Here is a 19,623-nt window from a genome sequence, read left to right on the forward strand (position 1 = left end):
CAATGGATGTGAGTTTGAGTCAACTCCGGGAGTTGGTGATGGACAGGGAAGCCTGGTGTGCTGCAGTCTATGGGGTCATAAAGAGTTGGACACGACTGAGCTACTGAACTGAACTGAACTGATGGCTCTCAAAAGTGCTGATGCAATCTGGGTCTACCACAACAACAGTTTCCAGAGTGAAAGAAGCAATAATCCTGATATATTCTGTGTCTGTTAGACCTCATAAAATCCTACGTGAAGTTTTAGACACCACATTTCAAGAATAACAACAAAACCATCATGTTTATAAAAGAATAGTTAGAATGACAGTAGATCTAGAACACAGGTTGTGTCGGTCAAGAAAGACTGAGAGTCTAGATAACTATAGTAAAAAGTCTTAAAGATCTTTACAAAAATCTTAAATATCGCCATTAACTAGTTATGTGAATTTTGTAAAAAGGACACTATTTTATCTGCACAACTCAAGAACTGTCAAGTGTAAACTGAGATATTGAAGATAAGAAATGGCTTTTAAATAGTGACTTAATAAGACAAGTGGGTTTTATAATTGCTCATGGATTTTAATACAACTCCTTTCTTCTTTCCACTTGCTCCCTCTTTTCTGTAACACTTATTGAACAGCAAAAGGTTAAGGGAATACAACTACACTGCCAAGTCAGGGGATACATAAGACAAGTTAAGACAGAACCCATGCCTTAGAGATAGTTGAAAAATAAAATACAAGAGACAAATAAATCAACTGTTCAACATAGTTCAGTAACCACTCTGATTAGAGTTAGGCACAGGAGCCTTCAGAAACATAAAGGATGAACATTATCAGGGGAGAGTAAGCTGAATCAAAAAGGATCAGTGGGATTCAGCTAAGAAGAGAAAAGTTCAATAGCAAAAACTTCTTAAGGCAAAGATACCTGAAAAATCATAAAAGATTGAAGAACTGTAAATAGATCACTATAGCTGGTGAAAGGTGAGGACTTTCTATTTCAAACTAAGTTCATCTCTTATTGAATAATACAAGATATTATTTAGAAATCTTCATGTGATTTACATTTAAGAAAAACATTTCTAGCATAAATGTGGAAGGTCCATTTGGTGGGCCAAAACCTGGAAAATAGTGAGGCCAGCTGGAAGATAACAGAAGGAACACACTTCAGAGATGCCAAGAGCCTAAAGTGAGGTAAAAGCTTTGAAAAAAGGCCCGCCAAATCTTTTCTGGGGTTCAGGTCTTTTAACCAAGTTAATAGTCATCTACTACTTTTTGAAACTAATTATAAAGCTATCTCATTTATTCCAGGATTTTCTTACTTTATGGGACTTTCTGGAAACAATGTATTAGTTTCCATGTTGGGAAACTGAGTCCCAGAGAACCAAAGAGAATAGATAAGGGTCACACAACTAATTATAAAGAGATCCACTACTAAGAGCCATTTCTCCTAATTTCTATATTATTACTCTTTTTCTAACAAGTTTTACTGACATTAGACATTTATCTTGAAAGAAAAAAAAATTTGAAAAAAAAACTGTGTAGAAAAAATAATTATTTCTGATTTTAAGGTGATATTACAATTTACTGAAGCTCATTAGAAATTGCAAGTCTATCATTTTAATGATTTATTAATTGCTACTTTGTAAAATATTTAGAATACCAATAGAAAAATAGGATATATGAAAAACAACTATTTCATTAATTCACCCTTTAAAGAGAGATGCCTTTTTCAACTCATTGAACTGTCTGTGGAAATGTCAGGACAGAAAAAGGCAACAATATTGGGAAAATTAGAATACAACCATGCTGGGTCAAAACTGCATCATCTGGCAGCTGGCCTTAACTACTATCACCAGGGCACTTGGAACATAATAAAAGGTGGGATTTCAGTAGCTCGGTAACCTTGAAACTTTGAATTGTAATGGTTGGCAGAGTATTAATCAATCTAGATTACATTTACCTGCTCATCCTTTAAGTGATATGATCAAAATACTTTCTTAACAAAACATTAGAAAACTATAAACACAGAAACTGAAGTACTCAGTAGTAATTATAAGTTTTTGTATTCTTACATAATTCTAAGCTTGAAGAAATCAATGTAGGATTCCATCATTTCTACAAATTTTTAAAAATTTATCCTAAACTATCATTCTGAGCACTAATATTTAAAGCACTGATGTTAAAAAAGAACTACAGGGAAAATACTTAGACAAAGCCTATACTTGAAGTTTAGTAATATGAAGGCTATCTATACTGCTTTTTAGTCAAATAGTATTTACAAAATACTTTTTTTCCTCAAGAGATTTTCTTTTTCAGAGAATGAAACACTGGAAAGCAAGTATACTAAATGTTTGAGGGGAAAAATACAAACTACTTCACTTGATCATATCAAACCCAGTAATTCACACATAAGCGGGTCTTTAAAATCAAAAGGGATAAAGTATACACCATAAGATCATTGTCTGTTAGTCAGAGAAGCAACACAATTACAAGCTTTTGATGATAATCAAGATGAAAAACAATTTTTTGAAATATAATGACAGTTAAAATGTATGGAGACAAACATATTGTCCTCTGCCTTTTTTTTGGGTCTTTTGTCCAAACTAAGGGGGTGTCTCAAGAATCCCTGCGGAATTAAGACTGAGCTAAATCACAGATATATACACCAAATTCTCAGAAGATGAAAAGCATTTGGATATGCAGGATTAAATTTTAGTTTAAAAGATGTGGTAAAACGTAATGGATGGTTTTAGAGAAAACCATTCTCTCAATCTAAAAGTTACAGTTACTAATACATTAAAAAAAAAAAAACACAGCTCAGCTAGACTATTTTATAAACCACACATCTATACAGAAATCTATCAGAAGAAACAGAATTGTTGAGGAACTTTGCAACTAGAAGTTCTATTATGAGATTATTAAACTGTTCTCTTAGAAAAAAACCTGTATTTACTTTTGCTTCATAGTAATAGAACAGTAGGAAAGTTCTTATAATTTCGTTATCACACTTCCTCTATACATACGGTGTTCCCTCTACAGAATAGTACTAGTGGATGTCTAGCAGTTTCAGTGCTTTACAGTCATAAATATAAATTTGTTAGGGTCACTCAGTGAAATCAAAGACATATACTTCAATCTGCACAGATTATGTCTGGAGAAAATAAAAGAAAAAGAATCAGTGCTTTCCATATATGCAGATGAGGATATTTATATGATGTTTCATAATACAACCTGATGGAAGATCTAATACTAAAGGAAAAAGGTTTATTTTAGTTAAGTCTAAACGTTTCTAAATTTTGATGTTACAATTTACCTAATAAAAATGATATTACAAACTTCAAAATACTGAAATTTGTCAAAATGTCATCCTAAGTGAAGAGAAACTCCTTATGAAAAATGTAATTGAATGTATGACTCATATATGACATCAGTTGTTTTGGGAAGTTATTCCCAAACTTACAATCTAGAGAAAATATAAAGAATGCTTCGCTAGCATGTTTTCCAAAGAACCAATAAAATATTGGCTAAATCAAGGATAATCCTAGGTGATTTCCACTGAGATTGTATAATATTATTATGTATGATTTAGTTACAAAGAAATGAGCAACTGAGTTTATAGCTACTTTCAACCAAAGATAAAAATGAAAAATACATTATTGGTAGAGAAGACCCAAGATAATTCTGTGTTTGAAACTAAAAGCATTCAGGATTTTGCATCTAAAGTCTGTCTTCTTGGATCCTATTTTCAAGGAACTCAATCTGATGCTAAAAGACATGTCATAACTTGAATTTCAGATTTTAGTGCTTCAGAAATATGTTTATATACTTCGTAATGTAATTATAGCTACCTTAAGACAGATAACACTTTAAGGCAAATGGTAGCAATATATCACAAATATAATTGAAAAATGCAGTTGTCCAGAAGCACTTGTGAGGATGATGTCTCTGAAAAGCTGCTCAAAGCTCCAGAGTTTGAAGTTAAATTTTTGATGTTGTCACTCTCAATCTATTGAATGGCTGACAGACAATCAAACCGGTCTGGCTGGCTGGCAGCTCATTTTGCTGGCAGGTGGCAAACAATTAGACACACCAATTTGTGCCTCCTGATGACATTAAAGCATGAAACTAAGTTGTATGCAGGGCCTAGTGATTTGTGTGAAAGCATTTCAAAAATAATACTCTTTGCCGTGGCAACTCATTTCAGACTGCCACCTCCCATTATGGGTTTGAGCAGTGAAGACGACAGACTTGAGTTACGTGCAGTGCAAGGCCGCTTCTGTTCAATCCGTCATCAGCGCCCCCTGAGACCTCAATCCCCTCCTTTCATCAGTATCACCTCATCATTTACATTTGATAGTACTTGAGCTACTGCATATATTAACTACACTGGAGACCCTTCTCCTAAAAAGAATTGGAATACGCTTTGTGCTCCACGATTTCATTTCTACTTATGCAATTTTGAATAATGATTGCACTCCCATTGCGTTTTGCACAAATGCTACGAAGAACAAATGGAAAGTTCTATTTTTTGTACAGCAATATCCTCGAAAGTATAATAAATTTTGAGTGGCTAAGAATATTGGCACTCAGGTGACAGCTTTGTTAAGTTTTAATGAAAAAAATTGTCCTAACAATAATCCAAATTAGGAAAGAAATATTTTACCTAATCTTTATTTCATTGGATTCTCTTATATAAATCACAGTATTTCTCTTTTTCTATTGCTTATATGTTAACAAAATTTAGATACAGAACTTTAAATGGAACATAAAACTTATGATCCCAAATTAAACTATTATAACAGTTATTTACAGATAGATTTATACATATATACAATTAAAAATACTTATGTGTTATGCTTATATAAATTCATAAATACACATACACATATCTCTTAGGAATGCAAACTAAACATGAAATGGCATAGGGAATATCCAAGGAACTATATGAATAAACTTCCAAACTGTTAAAAAAAGAAATAATTTCATATACCCCTGCTTTATTAGTTGTTAAAAAATGTCTGACACTTAACACATTTTATCTTATATGACACATATTTGCAAACATTTTATCTCCTTTAACTACTGTAAGTTCACAGAAAACAAAACTGATTCTATCTTTTTATATCTGACATGATGACTAATGTCATTTATATTTCACAACAGATTTTCAAAAAGTATATATAGGACAATGGTTAAAATGTTTATAGGCAATTTTTAAATCCTTTTTATGTATAAAAAATATAATGCACCCTAACTGAAAATGCCTTATTGCCACACCTCAACCCCTAAACTCAAAAAGTACTGGCTCTAACTTAGACAAAGCAGTTTGTCTATTTTAGAGAAAATAATATGGAATAGAAACTGCATTCTGACTGTATATTTATTTATTCTGACATTACAGTTTAAGAAATATCTGATTTACTTAATTTTTTCTCTTTAAAACAAAAAACAATTACTTGTCAATTACCTCATATCTATGTTTATAGCTATATACATATATGCACACATATTTATATATATGTATGTACATAATATAAACACACACATACATATAAAGTGACTTCTCCAATGTACAATAGTCACTTGACGATAGGTCATAATCAGAATCTGTGTTACCCTATTTCCAACTCAATGTGTCATCCCCCATTTCATACTGAAGCCCCTTTTTTGAAACATATAATTAAAATGTCTGACTATGAGATCAGACAGTAGGTTGGCCTATCACTTTGATAGTCTTTGTGTAAGAATCTACAGTAATAAACATGTTTTCAAGATCTGCCTAATATTTTTAAATTAAACAGACACTAATTTTCCCTTTGTACACAGAGCACTGTGAATAGTAAGTTCAGTACCTACCTGTCAAAGGAATGAAACTGCATAGGAAGAATAGCTTGCGCTTCTCTCTTCAATGCTGGGTCTGGGTATGGGATAGGCTCAGGGCCACATTCTGCAATTTCGACTGGGGCGGCCACAAGACTTTTCAGTATTTCCTTGACATTGATGCCTTTGGTTTGACTAATGCTAGATATGGACGGTGCAGACTTCAATATTTCACTGGGGTTCTCGGTCAGGCTTTCCTGTGACTTTTTCACTTCATTTGACAAAGTGGATAACAGTTCACTCATAGCATCAGGGCCTGTGCTAGTCTCTAATTCTGCCCCATTCAGGATGTTAGCCACTTGCTCCTCTCCAATTCCTGAATCGGTATGAGGAATGGAACTTTCTAGATGAATATCCTCACCAGGGGTTGGTGTTTCTTTTTCCTTTACAGTGTCCGGGAATGCAGCAGGTGTTTCTATAATGATAGAAATCAGTTTAAACAAAATGCTTCACAAATGAAAACCCACTGTTATTAATAAAATATACTCACAGAAGAGAAAAGAAAACCTGTAAGGAGCAAAAACTCTGCTAAATGAGTGTGCGTAACAACACAACTTGGTTAAAACGTATCAGCTATATACACCTGTTATTTTATTCAGTAAGCATCAACAGAGCCCTGTTTCTTTTATAATCATCTGGCATGTCAAAAGTGATACTTTTATAAACATGGGGAAATAGTTCCTACTATAATTTCTTATACCAGCTTATAAATAATTATATTAAGCTCCCTTTTATCCTTTGTCAGCTACCAATCATGCAAGATAAATTATACTCCTTTAATATTTTCCTTAAAATATGAAGCCATTTTTATATTTTTTTGGTATTTCAATAACCAGTAATGAAATAACTAATTGAAAATTTTAAACTAAAGGTATTTTAAAAAATTATTTGTAATACATAAAATTCTAAAGAGTTAGTTGCAAAAACCAAGTCAAATGATTAGTTCAAAAAGATAAATGCTTTAATAATAGAATAGTGAGCCTTGAGAATTTAACCTGTATGTGCCTTTAAGAACAATTATTTTGGAATATTCATGATGATTCTTTATGAATAAACATAAATTTCAATATGTGGAAATTGAATCACAAATATATATGTATGAAAACATATATAGTATTACCAATTAAAATAGATTAAAAAAATCTTTTAAAATGTTAAATCCCTATCAAATCTCATTATACAAAGGCCACTATAATAAAATATGACCAAATTCTAAATGATGACCTTGAAAAATTTATCTAATCTAGTATAATGGAGGAATTTCCTGGTGGTCTAGTGGCTAAGATTCTACACTCCCAATCCTGGGGACCTGGGAACAATACTTGGTTAGGGAACTATATAGATCCCACATCCTGCGAAAAAAAAAAAAAAGGATCCTGAGTGCCACAACTAAAGATCCTGCATGACACAAAGACTGAAGAGACCTGGGGTGGCAATTGAGATCCAGCACCATCAAATAACAGCTTCCCAGGTGGCTCAGTGTTAAAGAATCGGCCTGCCTATGCAGGAGACATGGGCTCAATCCCAGGATCAGGAAGATCCCCTGGAGGAGGACTGGCAATCCACTCCAGTATTCTTGTCTGGAGAATCCGATGGACAGAGGAGCCTGGTGGGCTATATAGTCCATGGGGTCAGAGAGTTGGACACACCTGAGCATGCACACACAGTCAAATAAATATTTTTTAAAAAGTATCATGGAAATAGTAATAGTATTTAACTTAATAAAGTCATGCTGAAGCAGAAAATAAGATACATATGTAGATTACTTGCAGTTCATGCATAAAATAGATATTTAGTAAATGGCAGCTATTTGTATTACTTTAATAACTAACAGTTATTCTTTATAAAACAAGAAGGGCAAACTAAACTATTTTGATGATCTCTTTGAAATTAACATTTGTAAGTTCTATAAAACTAACCTTAGGTGTTTTGCTGCTCTTATTTGTTTAGAATTTTACTGGACAAAGAACTTAAAAATATACATCTCTTACAAGTCCATGATATACTGTAATTTTCCTCATATTTATGAAATAGCTTTTAGTTTTGCTTGTTTGCTTAGGCAAGGGCTTTAATACAACTTTGTAGAATATGATAGTATTAAAACACTGGATGAACAACATGAAAGACAGGTTGTTCTTAGCTGTTCTCAAGGTTAAAACTTAACTGCATAAAGTATTTTTAAGAAGTCAGAAAATTTCAGTAGTATTTTTGGCAAAGGAGTAGAGAAGGAAAAAGGTAAGAGGTAAACATAACAATTTCACATTTTAAAATAAAACCTTGCGACAGAAGATTAAGACAAAGTAGAAAAACTACATTAGGAATAAGAAGGACAATAAAGAATCAAGATGCTTCTGGAGTATCGAGCTGAAGAAAAAAAAAAAAATAGGGGTATCTCACTAACCAAAAAAGCACATGAAAAAGAAGCAAGTTGTTCAGGAAGATAATGAATTAAATTTTGAGTGAATTGAGTCTGTAGAATCTCTGGGACATTTATATCTGGAAGTCAAGAAAACTATAGCCACGTATTTGGGGATCATTCAACCAGAGGTGGTAACTGAAACTGAAAACTGTTGAAATTACCTAGGAATATAGAATGAGAAGGTGGTTAAGCCAGTTATTTACACTCTTACAGAAACTATTGAATTTACTAAATTTATGTTTAATCTATAGACTATACATTCATGTAGAGAAAACAGTTATAGTAAAAAAATCAGGATGGAATTAAATAGCAGTAGTGACATTCCTTGGAGAAGGAAATGGCAACCCACTCCAGTGTTCTTGCCTGGAGAGTCCCAGGGACGGGGGAGCCTGGTTGGCTGCCGTCTATGGGGTCGCACAGAGTTGGACACGACTGAAGCGACTTAGCAGCAGCGGCAGCAGTGACATTCCTATACTAGTAAAACAGAGAATGTAAACACAGAAACAACACAGAACTCTAACAACAAAATATCACAGTGGAACAGCTACTAGCCTGGGTTAAATTTTCTTACAGAGTTCAGCTGCTACAAGGCATTCAGTCAAGGATAGAACTTAGTCTAAATTTAGCTCATTTATAGATTTGGTCTACAGGTTTGGTTTTACCCTAAACATGTTTCAGAATCTTATGATATGTTTCACATTAAGAGCTAGACAAAAAAGTAAATTTTTCAACTCAGGCTAAAATATAAGCATTCTGTTAGCATATAAAATATCTAAGAACATAAAATCTTTGATTTGAGTTCATAAAGTATCATATAAAAAGATTTTTTCTGCTATCTATAGAGCTTTTTGCTTTTCTGTTCAACAGACTCACTCACTAGACAATTAAAATAACTCAGTAGCTTGATACATAGACCTTCAATGTAAATCTAGACTTCCTGATTATAAAACAATTAAAAGTTTATTAAATTTGAATATTAAAATATTTTCAGATGATGCATCAAAATATTATTGTTGTCCAGTCACTCAGTCGTGTCCAACTCTTTGCTACCCCATGGAATGCAGCACACCAGGCCTCCCTGTCCATCACCAACTTCTGGAGTTTACCCAGACCATTGAGTTGGTGATGCCATCCAACCATCTCATCCTCTGTCGTCCCCTTCTCCTCCTGCCTTCAATCTTTCCCAGCATCAGGGTCTTTTTCAATGAGTCAGTTCTTGGCATCAGATGGCCAAAGTATTGGAGTTTCAGCTTCAACATCAGTCCTTCCGATGAATATTCAGGATTGATTTCCTTTAGGATGGACTGTTTGGATTTCCTTGCAGTCCAAGGGACTCTCAAGAGTCTTCTCCAACACCACAGTTCAAAAGCATCAATTCTTTGGCATTCAGCTTTCTTTATAGTCCAACTCTAACAACCATACATGACTACTGGAAAAACCATAGCCTTGACTAGATGGACCTTTGTTGGCAAAGTAATGTCTCTGCTTTTTAATGTGCTGTATAAGTTGGTTAAAGCTTTTCTTCCAAGGAGCGAGCAGTCTTTTAATTTCATGGCTGCCGTCACCATAAACAGTGATATTGGAGCCCAAGAAAAGAAAGTTTCTCACTGTTTCCATTGTTTCCCTACCTATTTGCCATGAAGAAATGGGACTAGATTCCATGATCTTAGTTTTGGGAATGTTGAATTTTAAGCCAGGTTTTTCAGTCTCCTCTTTCACTTTCATCAAGAGGCTTTTTAGTTCCTCTTCACTTTCTGCCATAAGAGTTGTGTCATCTGCATATCTGAGGTTATTGGCATCCCTCCCGGCAATCTTGATTCCACCTTGTGCTTCATCCAGCCTGGCATCTGGCATGATGTACTCTGCATATAAGTTAAATAAGTGGGGGTGACAGTATATAGCCTTGACGGACTCCTTTCCCAATTTGGGACCAGTCCATTGTTCCATGTCCAGTTCTAACTGTTGCTTCTTGACCTGCATGCAGATTTCTCAGGAGGTAAGTAAGGTGGTCTTGCATTCTCATCTCTTTAAGAATTGTCTATAGTTTGTTGTGATCCTACAGTCAAAGGCTTTAGCATAGTCAATGAAGCAGAACTAGATGCTTCTCTGATATTCTCTTGCCTTTTCTATTATCCAACAGATGCTGGGGATTTGATATCTGGTTTCTCTGCCTTTTCTAAATCCAGCTTGAACATCTGGAAGTTCTAGGGTCATGTACTATTGAAGCCTAGCTTGGAGAATTTTGAGCATTACTTTGTCAGCATGTGAAATGAGTGCAATTGTGCAGTATTTGAACATTTCTTGGCACTGCCCTTCTTTGGGACTGGAATGAAATTGACATTTTGCAGTCCTGTGGTCACTGCTGAGTTTTCCAAATTTGCTGGTATATTGAGTGCAGCACTTTCACAGCATCATCTTTAAGGATTTGATATAGCTCAACTGGAGTTCCATTACCTGTACTAGTGTTGTTCGTAGTTATGCTTCCTACGGCCCACTTGACTTTGAATTCCAGGATGTCTGGTTCTAGGTGAGTAATCACACCATCGTGGTTATCTGGACCAAGACTTTTTTGTACAGTTCTTCTGTGTACTCTTGCCACCTCTTCTTAATATCTTCTGCTTCTGTTAGATCCATACCATATCAAAATATTTACACAATGATAAAAATCTTAATTTTATTTTTACTGTAAATGATAAAAATTATTTCAAAAAGATGCAGTAATTTAGATATTTCATAGGAATTCTATTCAAATACATAAGTTTTGTAAAGCATACTTTGTGATGATATTCATGTAGAAATGAAAATAAACAATAGTGAAAACTTTTATATTAATAACTGCAAATAGAAAACAGGTCAGGCATGCATGCTAAGTCACTTCAATCGTGTCTGACTCTTTGTGACCTCATGGACTAAAGCCAGCTAGGCCCTTCTGTCCATGGGATTCTGGAGTGGGCTGCATTCCCTTCTCAGGGGATCTTCCTGATTCAGGGACTGAACCCGTGTTTCTCTACTCTCCTGCATTAACAAGCTGGTTCTTTATCACTAGTGCCACCCACAGGTCAGTATTCAGAAAACCTACCTTAATTTCTCGTTATTCATTAACCTTTTACAGAACATGCTCTCAGAAGATAGCATAAACTTCAGCTTAAAATCCACGTTTCCAAAATGATTCTTTCCACACTATGGTACGTTGAGAATTTAACCCAAGTGATTTCAATAGAAGCCACGCTTGAGCAGCACACAAAGTATAAATGATTGCACCTGTGCAAGTTGTATTACTGACAGGAGACTTGTAATTTTTCAGTAGTTCTCAACAGTTTCTATAGCAATAGGCCATGTCAGTACACAAAGGAGAAACATTCCCAGCCTAAGTGATCTTAACCTTGTCAGAAAAAAGCAGTTACATGCAAGATGCTTCCTTTTCTTACTGTCTTTCATTGATTTCCATTGAACCTAGTGAGTTCATCTAATGCATTTTGGAAAATATGGAGTTAAGTGCAGCAAAATGACATACTTTCTACATGGTGACCTCAGTTGTCACATTCCTTCCTCCAAAAAAATTTCTTGCTTTACAGTGATTTATGAAGTGTTTCAATGTTTCTTACTTTTTCAGTTACTCAAGTTGCTTTTTCCAAACAACCTTAAAAGTAATAACATGAAACAAACATACAGCTTCTTGCTAGTACAGCACTAAAAATTACATTAATTATTTGCTTTTCATATAGCAACATGAAGTAAACTATTTACATTCGAGTAATTTAAAATGAACTAAAAATCTGTATGTAACTAACTTGGATCTTTTACTATATTAAATGCAAATTAGGTAAACTGCTTCCATTGTGTAATTGTAAGGGATATGATCTAGGTCATACATACACAGTCCAGTGGTTTTCCCTACTTTCTTCAATTTAAGTCTGAATTTGGCAGTAAGGAGTTCATGATCTGAGCCACAGTCAGCTCCTAGTCTTGTTTTTGCTGACTGTATAGAGCTGCTCCATCTTTGGCTCCAAAGAATATAATCAATCTCATTTCGGTATTGACCACCTGGTGATGTCCATGTGTAGAGTCTTCTCTTGTGTTGTTGGATGAGGGTGTTTGCTATGACCAGTGTATTCTCTTGACAAAACTGTTACCCTTGCCCTGCTTCATTTTGTACTCCAAGGACAAATTTGCCTGTCACTCCAGGTATCTCTTGACTTTCTACTTTTGCCTTCCAGTCCCCTATAATGAAAAGGACATCTTTTTTGGTTGTTAGTTCTAGAAAGTCTTTTGGGTCTTCATAGAACTGTTGAACTTCAGCTTCTTTCAGCATGACTGGTTGGGGCATAGACTTGGACTAGTGTGATACTGAATGGTTTGCCTTGGAAACAAACAGAGACCTCTGTTGTTTTCGAGCTTGCACCCAAGAACTGCATGTCGGACTCTTCTGTTGTCTGCGAGGGCTACTCCATTGTTTCTAAGGGATTCTTGTCCACAGTAGCAGATAAAATAGTCACCTGAGTTAAATTCGCCCATTCCAGTCTATTGTAGCTCACTGATTCCTTTACTTCCATCACCAGTCACATCCACAACTGGGCGTTGTTTTTGCTTTGTCTCTGTTTCTTCATTCTTTCTGAAGTTATTTCTCCACTCTTATCCAGGAGCATATTGGGCACCTACCGAGCTGGGGAGCTCATCTTTCAGTGTCATATCTTTTTGCCATTCATATGGTTCATGGGATTCTCAAGACAAGAATACTGAAGTGGTTTGTCATTCCCTTCTTTAGTGGACCACATTTTGTTAGAACTCTCCTCCATGATGCATCTGTCTTGAGTGTGGCTGTACAGGGCGTGGTTCATAATTTCATCGAGCTAGACAAGGCTGTGGTCCACGTGAACAGTTTGATTGATTTTCTGTGATTGTGGTTTTCAATCTGTCTGTCCTCTGAGGGATAAGGATAAGAGGCTTAAGAAGTTTCCTGATGGGAGAGACTGACTGTGGGGGAAACTGGGTCTTGTTCTGATGGGTGGGGCCATGCTCAGTAAATCTTTTATTCAATTTTCTGTTGATGGGCTGGACTATGTTCCCTCCCTGTTGTCTGACCTGAGACCAAACTACGGTGGAGGTAATGAAGATAATGACAACCTCCTTCAAAAGGTCCCATGCACACACTGCCACCCTCAGTGCCCCCGACCCTGCAGCACCTACCGCCAACCCATGCTTCCACAAGGGACTCCTGGACACTCACAGGCAAGTCTGGATCAGTCTCTTGTGGGGTCACTGCTCCTAAAACAAATCCCTTACAAATTATACAGTAGAAATGACAAATAGATTCAAGGGATTAGATCTGATAGACAGAGTACCTGAAGAACTATGGAAGGAGGTTCATGACATTGTACAGGAGGCAGGGATCAAGACCATCCCCAAAGGAAAAAAAATGCAAAAAGGCAAAATGGTTGTCTGAGGAGGCCTTACAAACAGCTGAGAAAATAAGAGACTCTAAATGCAAAGGGGAAAAAGAAAGATACACAAATTTAAATGCAGAGCTCCAAAGAACAGCAAGGAGAGATAAGAAAGCCTTCCTCAGCGATCAATGCAAAGAAACAGAGGAAAACAATAGAATGGGAAGACTAGAGATCTCTTCAAGAAAATGAGAGCCACCAAGGGAACATTTCATGCAAAGATGGACACAATAAAGGACAGAAACGGTATGGACCTAACAGAAGCAGAAGATATTAAGAAGAGGTGGTAAGAATACACAGAAGAACTCAACAAAAAAGATCTTCATGATCCAGATAATCATGATGGTGTGATCATTCACCTAGAGCCAGACATCCTGGAATGAAAAGTCAAGTCGGCCTTAGGAAGCATAACTACGAACAACACTAGCCCAGGTGAGGGAATTCCAGTTGAGCTATATCAAATCCTTAAAGATGATGCCGTGAAAGTGTTGCACTCAATATGCCAGCAAATTTGGAAAAATCAGCAGGGGCCACAGAACTGAAAAAGGTCAATTTTCATTCCATTTACAAAGAAAGGCAATGCCAAAGAATGTTCAAACTACCGAACAACTGCACTCATCTCACACACCAGCAAAGTAATGCTCAAAATTCTCTAAGCCAGGCTCCAACAATATATGAACGGTGAACTTCCAGATGTTCAAGCTGGATTTAGAAAAGGCAGAGCAACCTGAGATCAAATTGCCAACATCTGTTGGATCATTGCAAAGCAAGAGAGTTCCAAAAAAACATCTACTTCTGGTTTATTGACTATGTCAAGCCTTTGACTGTGTGGACCACAACAAACTATGGAAAATTTTTCAAGAGATGGGAATACCTGACCACCTGACTTGCCTCCTGAGAAATCTGTATGCAGGTCAAGCAGCAACAGTTAGAACAGGATGTGGAACAAAAGACTGGTTGCAAATCAGGAAAGGAGTATGTCAAAGCTGTACGTTGTCACCCTGCTCATTTAACTTATATGCAGAGTACATCAAGTGAAATTCCGGCCTGATAAAGCACAAGCTGGAATCAAGATTGCCGGGAGAAATATCATTAACTTCAGATACACAGATGACACCACCCTTATGACAGAAAGCGAAGAACTAAAGAGCCTCTTGGTGAAAGTGAAAGAGAGTGAAAAAATTGGCTTAAAACTCAACATTTTGAAAACTATTATCATGACATCTGGTCCCATCAATTCTTGGAAAATAGATGGGGAACAATGGAAACAGTAAGAGACTTTTTTTGGGGGGGGCTCCAAAATCATTGCAGATGGTGACTGCAGCCATGAAATTAGAAGACACTTGTTCCTTGGAAGAAAAGCCATGACAAATCTGAACAGCATATTAAAAAGCAGAGACATTACTCTGTCAGCAAAGGTCTGACTAGTCAAAGCTATGGTTTTTCCAGTAGTCATATATGGATGTGAAAGTTTGACTATAAAGAAGGCTGAGCGCCAAAGAACTGATGCTTTTGAACTACAGTGTTGGAGAAAACTTGAGAGTCCCTTAGACTGCAAGGAGATCCAACCAGTCTATCCTAAAGGAAATCAGTCCTGAATATTCATTGGAAGGACTGATGCTGAAACTCCAATACTTTGGCCACCTGATGCAAAGAACTGACTCACTGGAAAAGACCCTGATGCTGGGAAAGACTGAAGGCAGGAGAAGGGGATGAAAAGGATGAGATGGTCAGATGGCATCATCGACTCAATGGACATGAGTTTGTGTAAACTCCGGGAGTTGGTGATGGACAGGGAAGCCTGGCATACTGCATTTCATGGGGTCGCAAAGAGTGGGACACGACTGAGCTGAACTGAACTGAGGTAAACTGCATAAAAATTAACCAGAATGCTAAAGAGAAAAGAAAATACAGAGCCCAACCACTCTAAGAGCTATTCTCTTTTAATCTTCAGTTTCCCTAGCTTTGGCCCCTTTATATGCAGACCAGTATCTCCCAAACAGCCAGTTCTCTTTGAGAACATCATATACCTTAATGTGCCACATCCAATCTGTTACCATATCCTGTCAAATTTTACTACCAAAATACGTCTGTTATTTACCTTCCTATTTAATCTCTACTGCCACCACCCTAATTCTAAGCCACAGCATTTCTTACCTAGAAAGCAACAGCCTCCAATTGGTTTTGTCAGTTTCCTTCCCTGCTCTTCTAATTTATTCCCTCACTGTATTCAGAGTACTTTGTAAAACTATATGATACTTGTAGTAGGCAGAACAATGCTCCCTCCCTTCCAATGATATCCACATTCTACTCTCCACAACCTGTGAATATTACCTTACATTCAATGTGAGGGCTTTGAAGAGACCATCCTGGATTACCCAGGTCGACTCAATCAAACCCCAAAGCAGAAAGTCTTTCCTGGCTGTGCTCAGATGAAGATGTGCCTCCAGAACAGTCTGAAAGATGCCCTGTTCTTGGTTTCAAAGATGCAGGGAGAAGGAAGAAGGCCATAAACCAAAGAATATGAGTAGCCTTGGGAAGCTGGAAAAGACAAAGAAAATGGATCTCCTTGAGAGCCTCCAGAAAGGAATGTAGTCTTGAGGACATCGTGATTTTAGTCCAGTTAGAAGTCCATGTTAGACTTCTTATATACAGTAATGTAAAATAATAAATTTGTGTTGTTTCAGGTCAGTCTGTGGTAATTTGTTATGGCAGCAATAGAAAACTAGTGCAACAATCCTCTGCTTAGTTTAAAAACCACAATCTTGGTGTAAAAACCACAATCTTGCAAGCCCTACATGTTTAAGTTCTTGCCTATCTATAAAAATTCATGGAATGCTTCTCTTTCCCTTCATTCTTATGTTCCATTCACATATATTCCCAAAATATGCCAAGGAATTTCTCAGAAAACGCAGCCACATATTCATCCTTCGTTTCAAAGCTTAATATTACTTCCAGGAGGCTTTTTTCGAACCTTAAATTCAGTCAGTTCAATTGCTCAGTCGTGTTCGACTCTTTGTGACCCTATGGACTGCAGCATGCCAGGCTTCCCTGTCCATCACCAACTCCCGGAGCTTGCTCAAACTCATGTCCATTGAGTCAGTGATGCCATCCAACCATCTCATCCTCTGTCACCCTCTTCTCCTCCCGCCTTCAATCTTTCCCAGCATCAGGGTCTTTTCCACTGAATCAGTTCTTCATATCATGTGGCCAGAGGATTGGAGCTTCAGCTTCATCATCAGTCTTTCCAATGAATATTCAGGATTGATTTCCTTCAGGATGGACTGGTTGCATCTCCTTGCAGTCCAAGGGATTCTCAACAGTCTTCTCTTACACCACGGTTCAAAAGCATCGATTCTTAAGCGCTCAGCTTTATCGTCCAACTCTCAAATCCATACATGACTACTGGAAAAACCATAGCTTTGACTAAATGGACCCTTGTTAGCAAAGTAACGTCTCTGCTTTTTAATATGCTGTCTAGGTTGGTCATAGCTTTTCTTCAAAGTAGCAAGCATCTTTTAATTCATGGCTGCAGTCACCATCTGCAGTGATTTTGGAATCAAAATATAGGCAGCCTCTAAAAGCTAGGAAAGAGAAAGAAACAGATTCTCCCTTAAAGCATTCCAAAGGAATACCATCCTGAAAACACCTTGGTTTTAGTTCAGTAAGAACCAATTATTAATGAGGTTATTAATGTTTTTCTTGGCAATCTTGATTCCAGCCCAGCATGTCTTATGATGTATACTCTGCATGTAACAGCCTTGATGTACTCTTCCTGATTTGGAACCAGTCTGTTGTTCCATGTTCAGTTCTAACTGTTGCTTCTTGACCTGCATACAGATTTCTCAGGAGGCAGGTAAGATGGCTTGGTATTCCCATCTCTTGAAGAATTTTCCACAGTTTGTTGTAATCCACACAAAGGCTAAAGTCAAAGGCTTTAGCATAGTCGATGAAGCAGAAGTAGACGTTTCTTCGGAACTCTTGCTTTTTCTATGATCCAATGGATGTTGGCAATTTGATCTCTAGTTCCTCTGCCTTTTCTAAGTCCAGCTTGAACATCTGGAAGATTTCAGTTCAGGTACTGTTGAAGCCTCACTTGGAGAATTTTGAGCATTACTTTGCTAGCGTGTGAGATGCATGCAGATGTGCAGTAGTTTGAACATTCTTTGGCATTTCCCTTCTTTGGGATTGGAATGAAAAATGACCTTTTCCAGTGTTGTGGCTACTGCTGAGTTTTCCAAGCTGGCTGGCATATTGCGTGTAGCACTTTCACAGCATCATCTTTTAGATTTGAAATAGCTCAGCTGGAATTCCATCACCTCCATTAGCTCTGTTCGTAGTGATGCTTCCTAAGGCACACTTGATTTTGCACTCCAGGATATCTGGCTCTAGGTGAGTGATCACACCATCATGGTTGTCTGGGACATTAAGACCTTTTTTTTGTATAGTTCTTCTGTGTATTCTTGCCACCTCTTTTTAATATTTCTGCTTCTGTTAGGTCCATAGTGTTTCTGTCCTTTATTGTGCACATTTTTACATGAAATGTTCCCTTGATATCTCTAATTATCTTGAAGAGATCTCTAGTCTTTCCCATTCTATTGTTTTCCTCTATTTCTAAACTAAATTAGGTTTCTTCTTTTGTATGGTCTCTTGAAAGAGTTAGTCACTCAGTCGTGTATGACTCTTTGTGGCCCCATGGACTGTAGAAGTTCAGGCTCCTATATCCATGGAATTCCTCAGGCAAGAATACTGGAGTGGGTAGCCATTACCTTCTCAAGAGGATCTTCCCAACCCAGGGATTGAACCCAGGTCTCCTGCACTGCAGGCAGATTTTTTAACATCTGATGTACCAAGGCTCATAATACTGTGAGATTTTATTTTTTAGAATAAAACATAGCTTGCAATTATATTATTTAATTGTGTGGTTTCTAAAAGTCTATTTCTTTCACTAGAATGGTACCTTCATAAAGATAAAAACTTAGTGCCCACTATTATATGTCTCCAATACCTAGTATGTAACAGGAAACAATTTATTTATTCAGCAAATATATACTGAATAAATCTTAAAGTAAACTGAAAGAAAGATTAAATTAGAAAACGAAAGAAAAAAAGAGGTGGCAGGCTTTTGTTGGCTTCCTTTACTAATACCGAAAGCAGACATTTATTTTAAAGAGTAGAAGTTTTAGAAAAATATTTGCTAGGAGTAACTGAAAATTACATGATTTTCACCTATAAGTAATATAAAATATATAGTGTATCTGACATCAACATGTAATTAGAACTTGAATGTAACTATTTATTTAAAAATATGAGTTTTATTTCAAGGTATTAATTAAATAAAACCTGAGTGGTAAAACTATTTGTATATAAACTGTTGGTATATCCTTCATTGTTTCCTTTGTATACAATTCTAAGAGTAAAATTAGTAGGTCAAGGATTATGAATATTTTTATGCTATATAAAATGCACAGATTTGCATTCTTACCCTTCAAAATTTTACCCAATTTGAAAATTATGGTATAGTTTTGCTTCAACATAAAGGTATTGATTATTAGTAGACTTTTTACTTTTTTTGAATCTTTTATTTTATATAGGAGTATAGCTGATTAACAATGCTATAATGATTATTAGTAGATTTACATAAATCTTCCTTATTTGCATTTATATTGCCTTTCTGTTAACTGTTCAGTTTTCTTTTTTATATTTTTTCATCACTATGATACATTCTTTTAATTGATCTGCAAGAGCTCTTTATTTACTAAGGCTTTTATTTATTAACTTTTATCAATAAATATAAATTTTTTCCTGTTTGCATTTTTTCTTTTAATTTTATTAATAATTTTAATTTTGTTTAGAGATACAGAGAGAGAAAACTTTTTAGCCATATTTTTACACCTTCA

The 19,623-nt window shown here is 36.1% G+C and overlaps 1 protein-coding gene across 1 annotated transcript in view; it reads right to left on the minus strand.

The window, feature by feature from the left end:
- The window catches only part of NBEA (neurobeachin), a 667,766-nt gene that overhangs the window by 417,477 nt on the left and 230,666 nt on the right, over window positions 1-19,623 (minus strand). Inside the window, exon 31 of the mRNA XM_052650319.1 lies at window positions 5,840-6,278. Coding sequence (XP_052506279.1) covers window positions 5,840-6,278 — 439 coding nt within the window. The remainder of the gene's footprint in view (window positions 1-5,839; window positions 6,279-19,623) is intronic.

This window comes from Budorcas taxicolor, chromosome 12, assembly GCF_023091745.1.
Source record: "Budorcas taxicolor isolate Tak-1 chromosome 12, Takin1.1, whole genome shotgun sequence".
NCBI lineage: Eukaryota > Metazoa > Chordata > Mammalia > Artiodactyla > Bovidae > Budorcas > Budorcas taxicolor.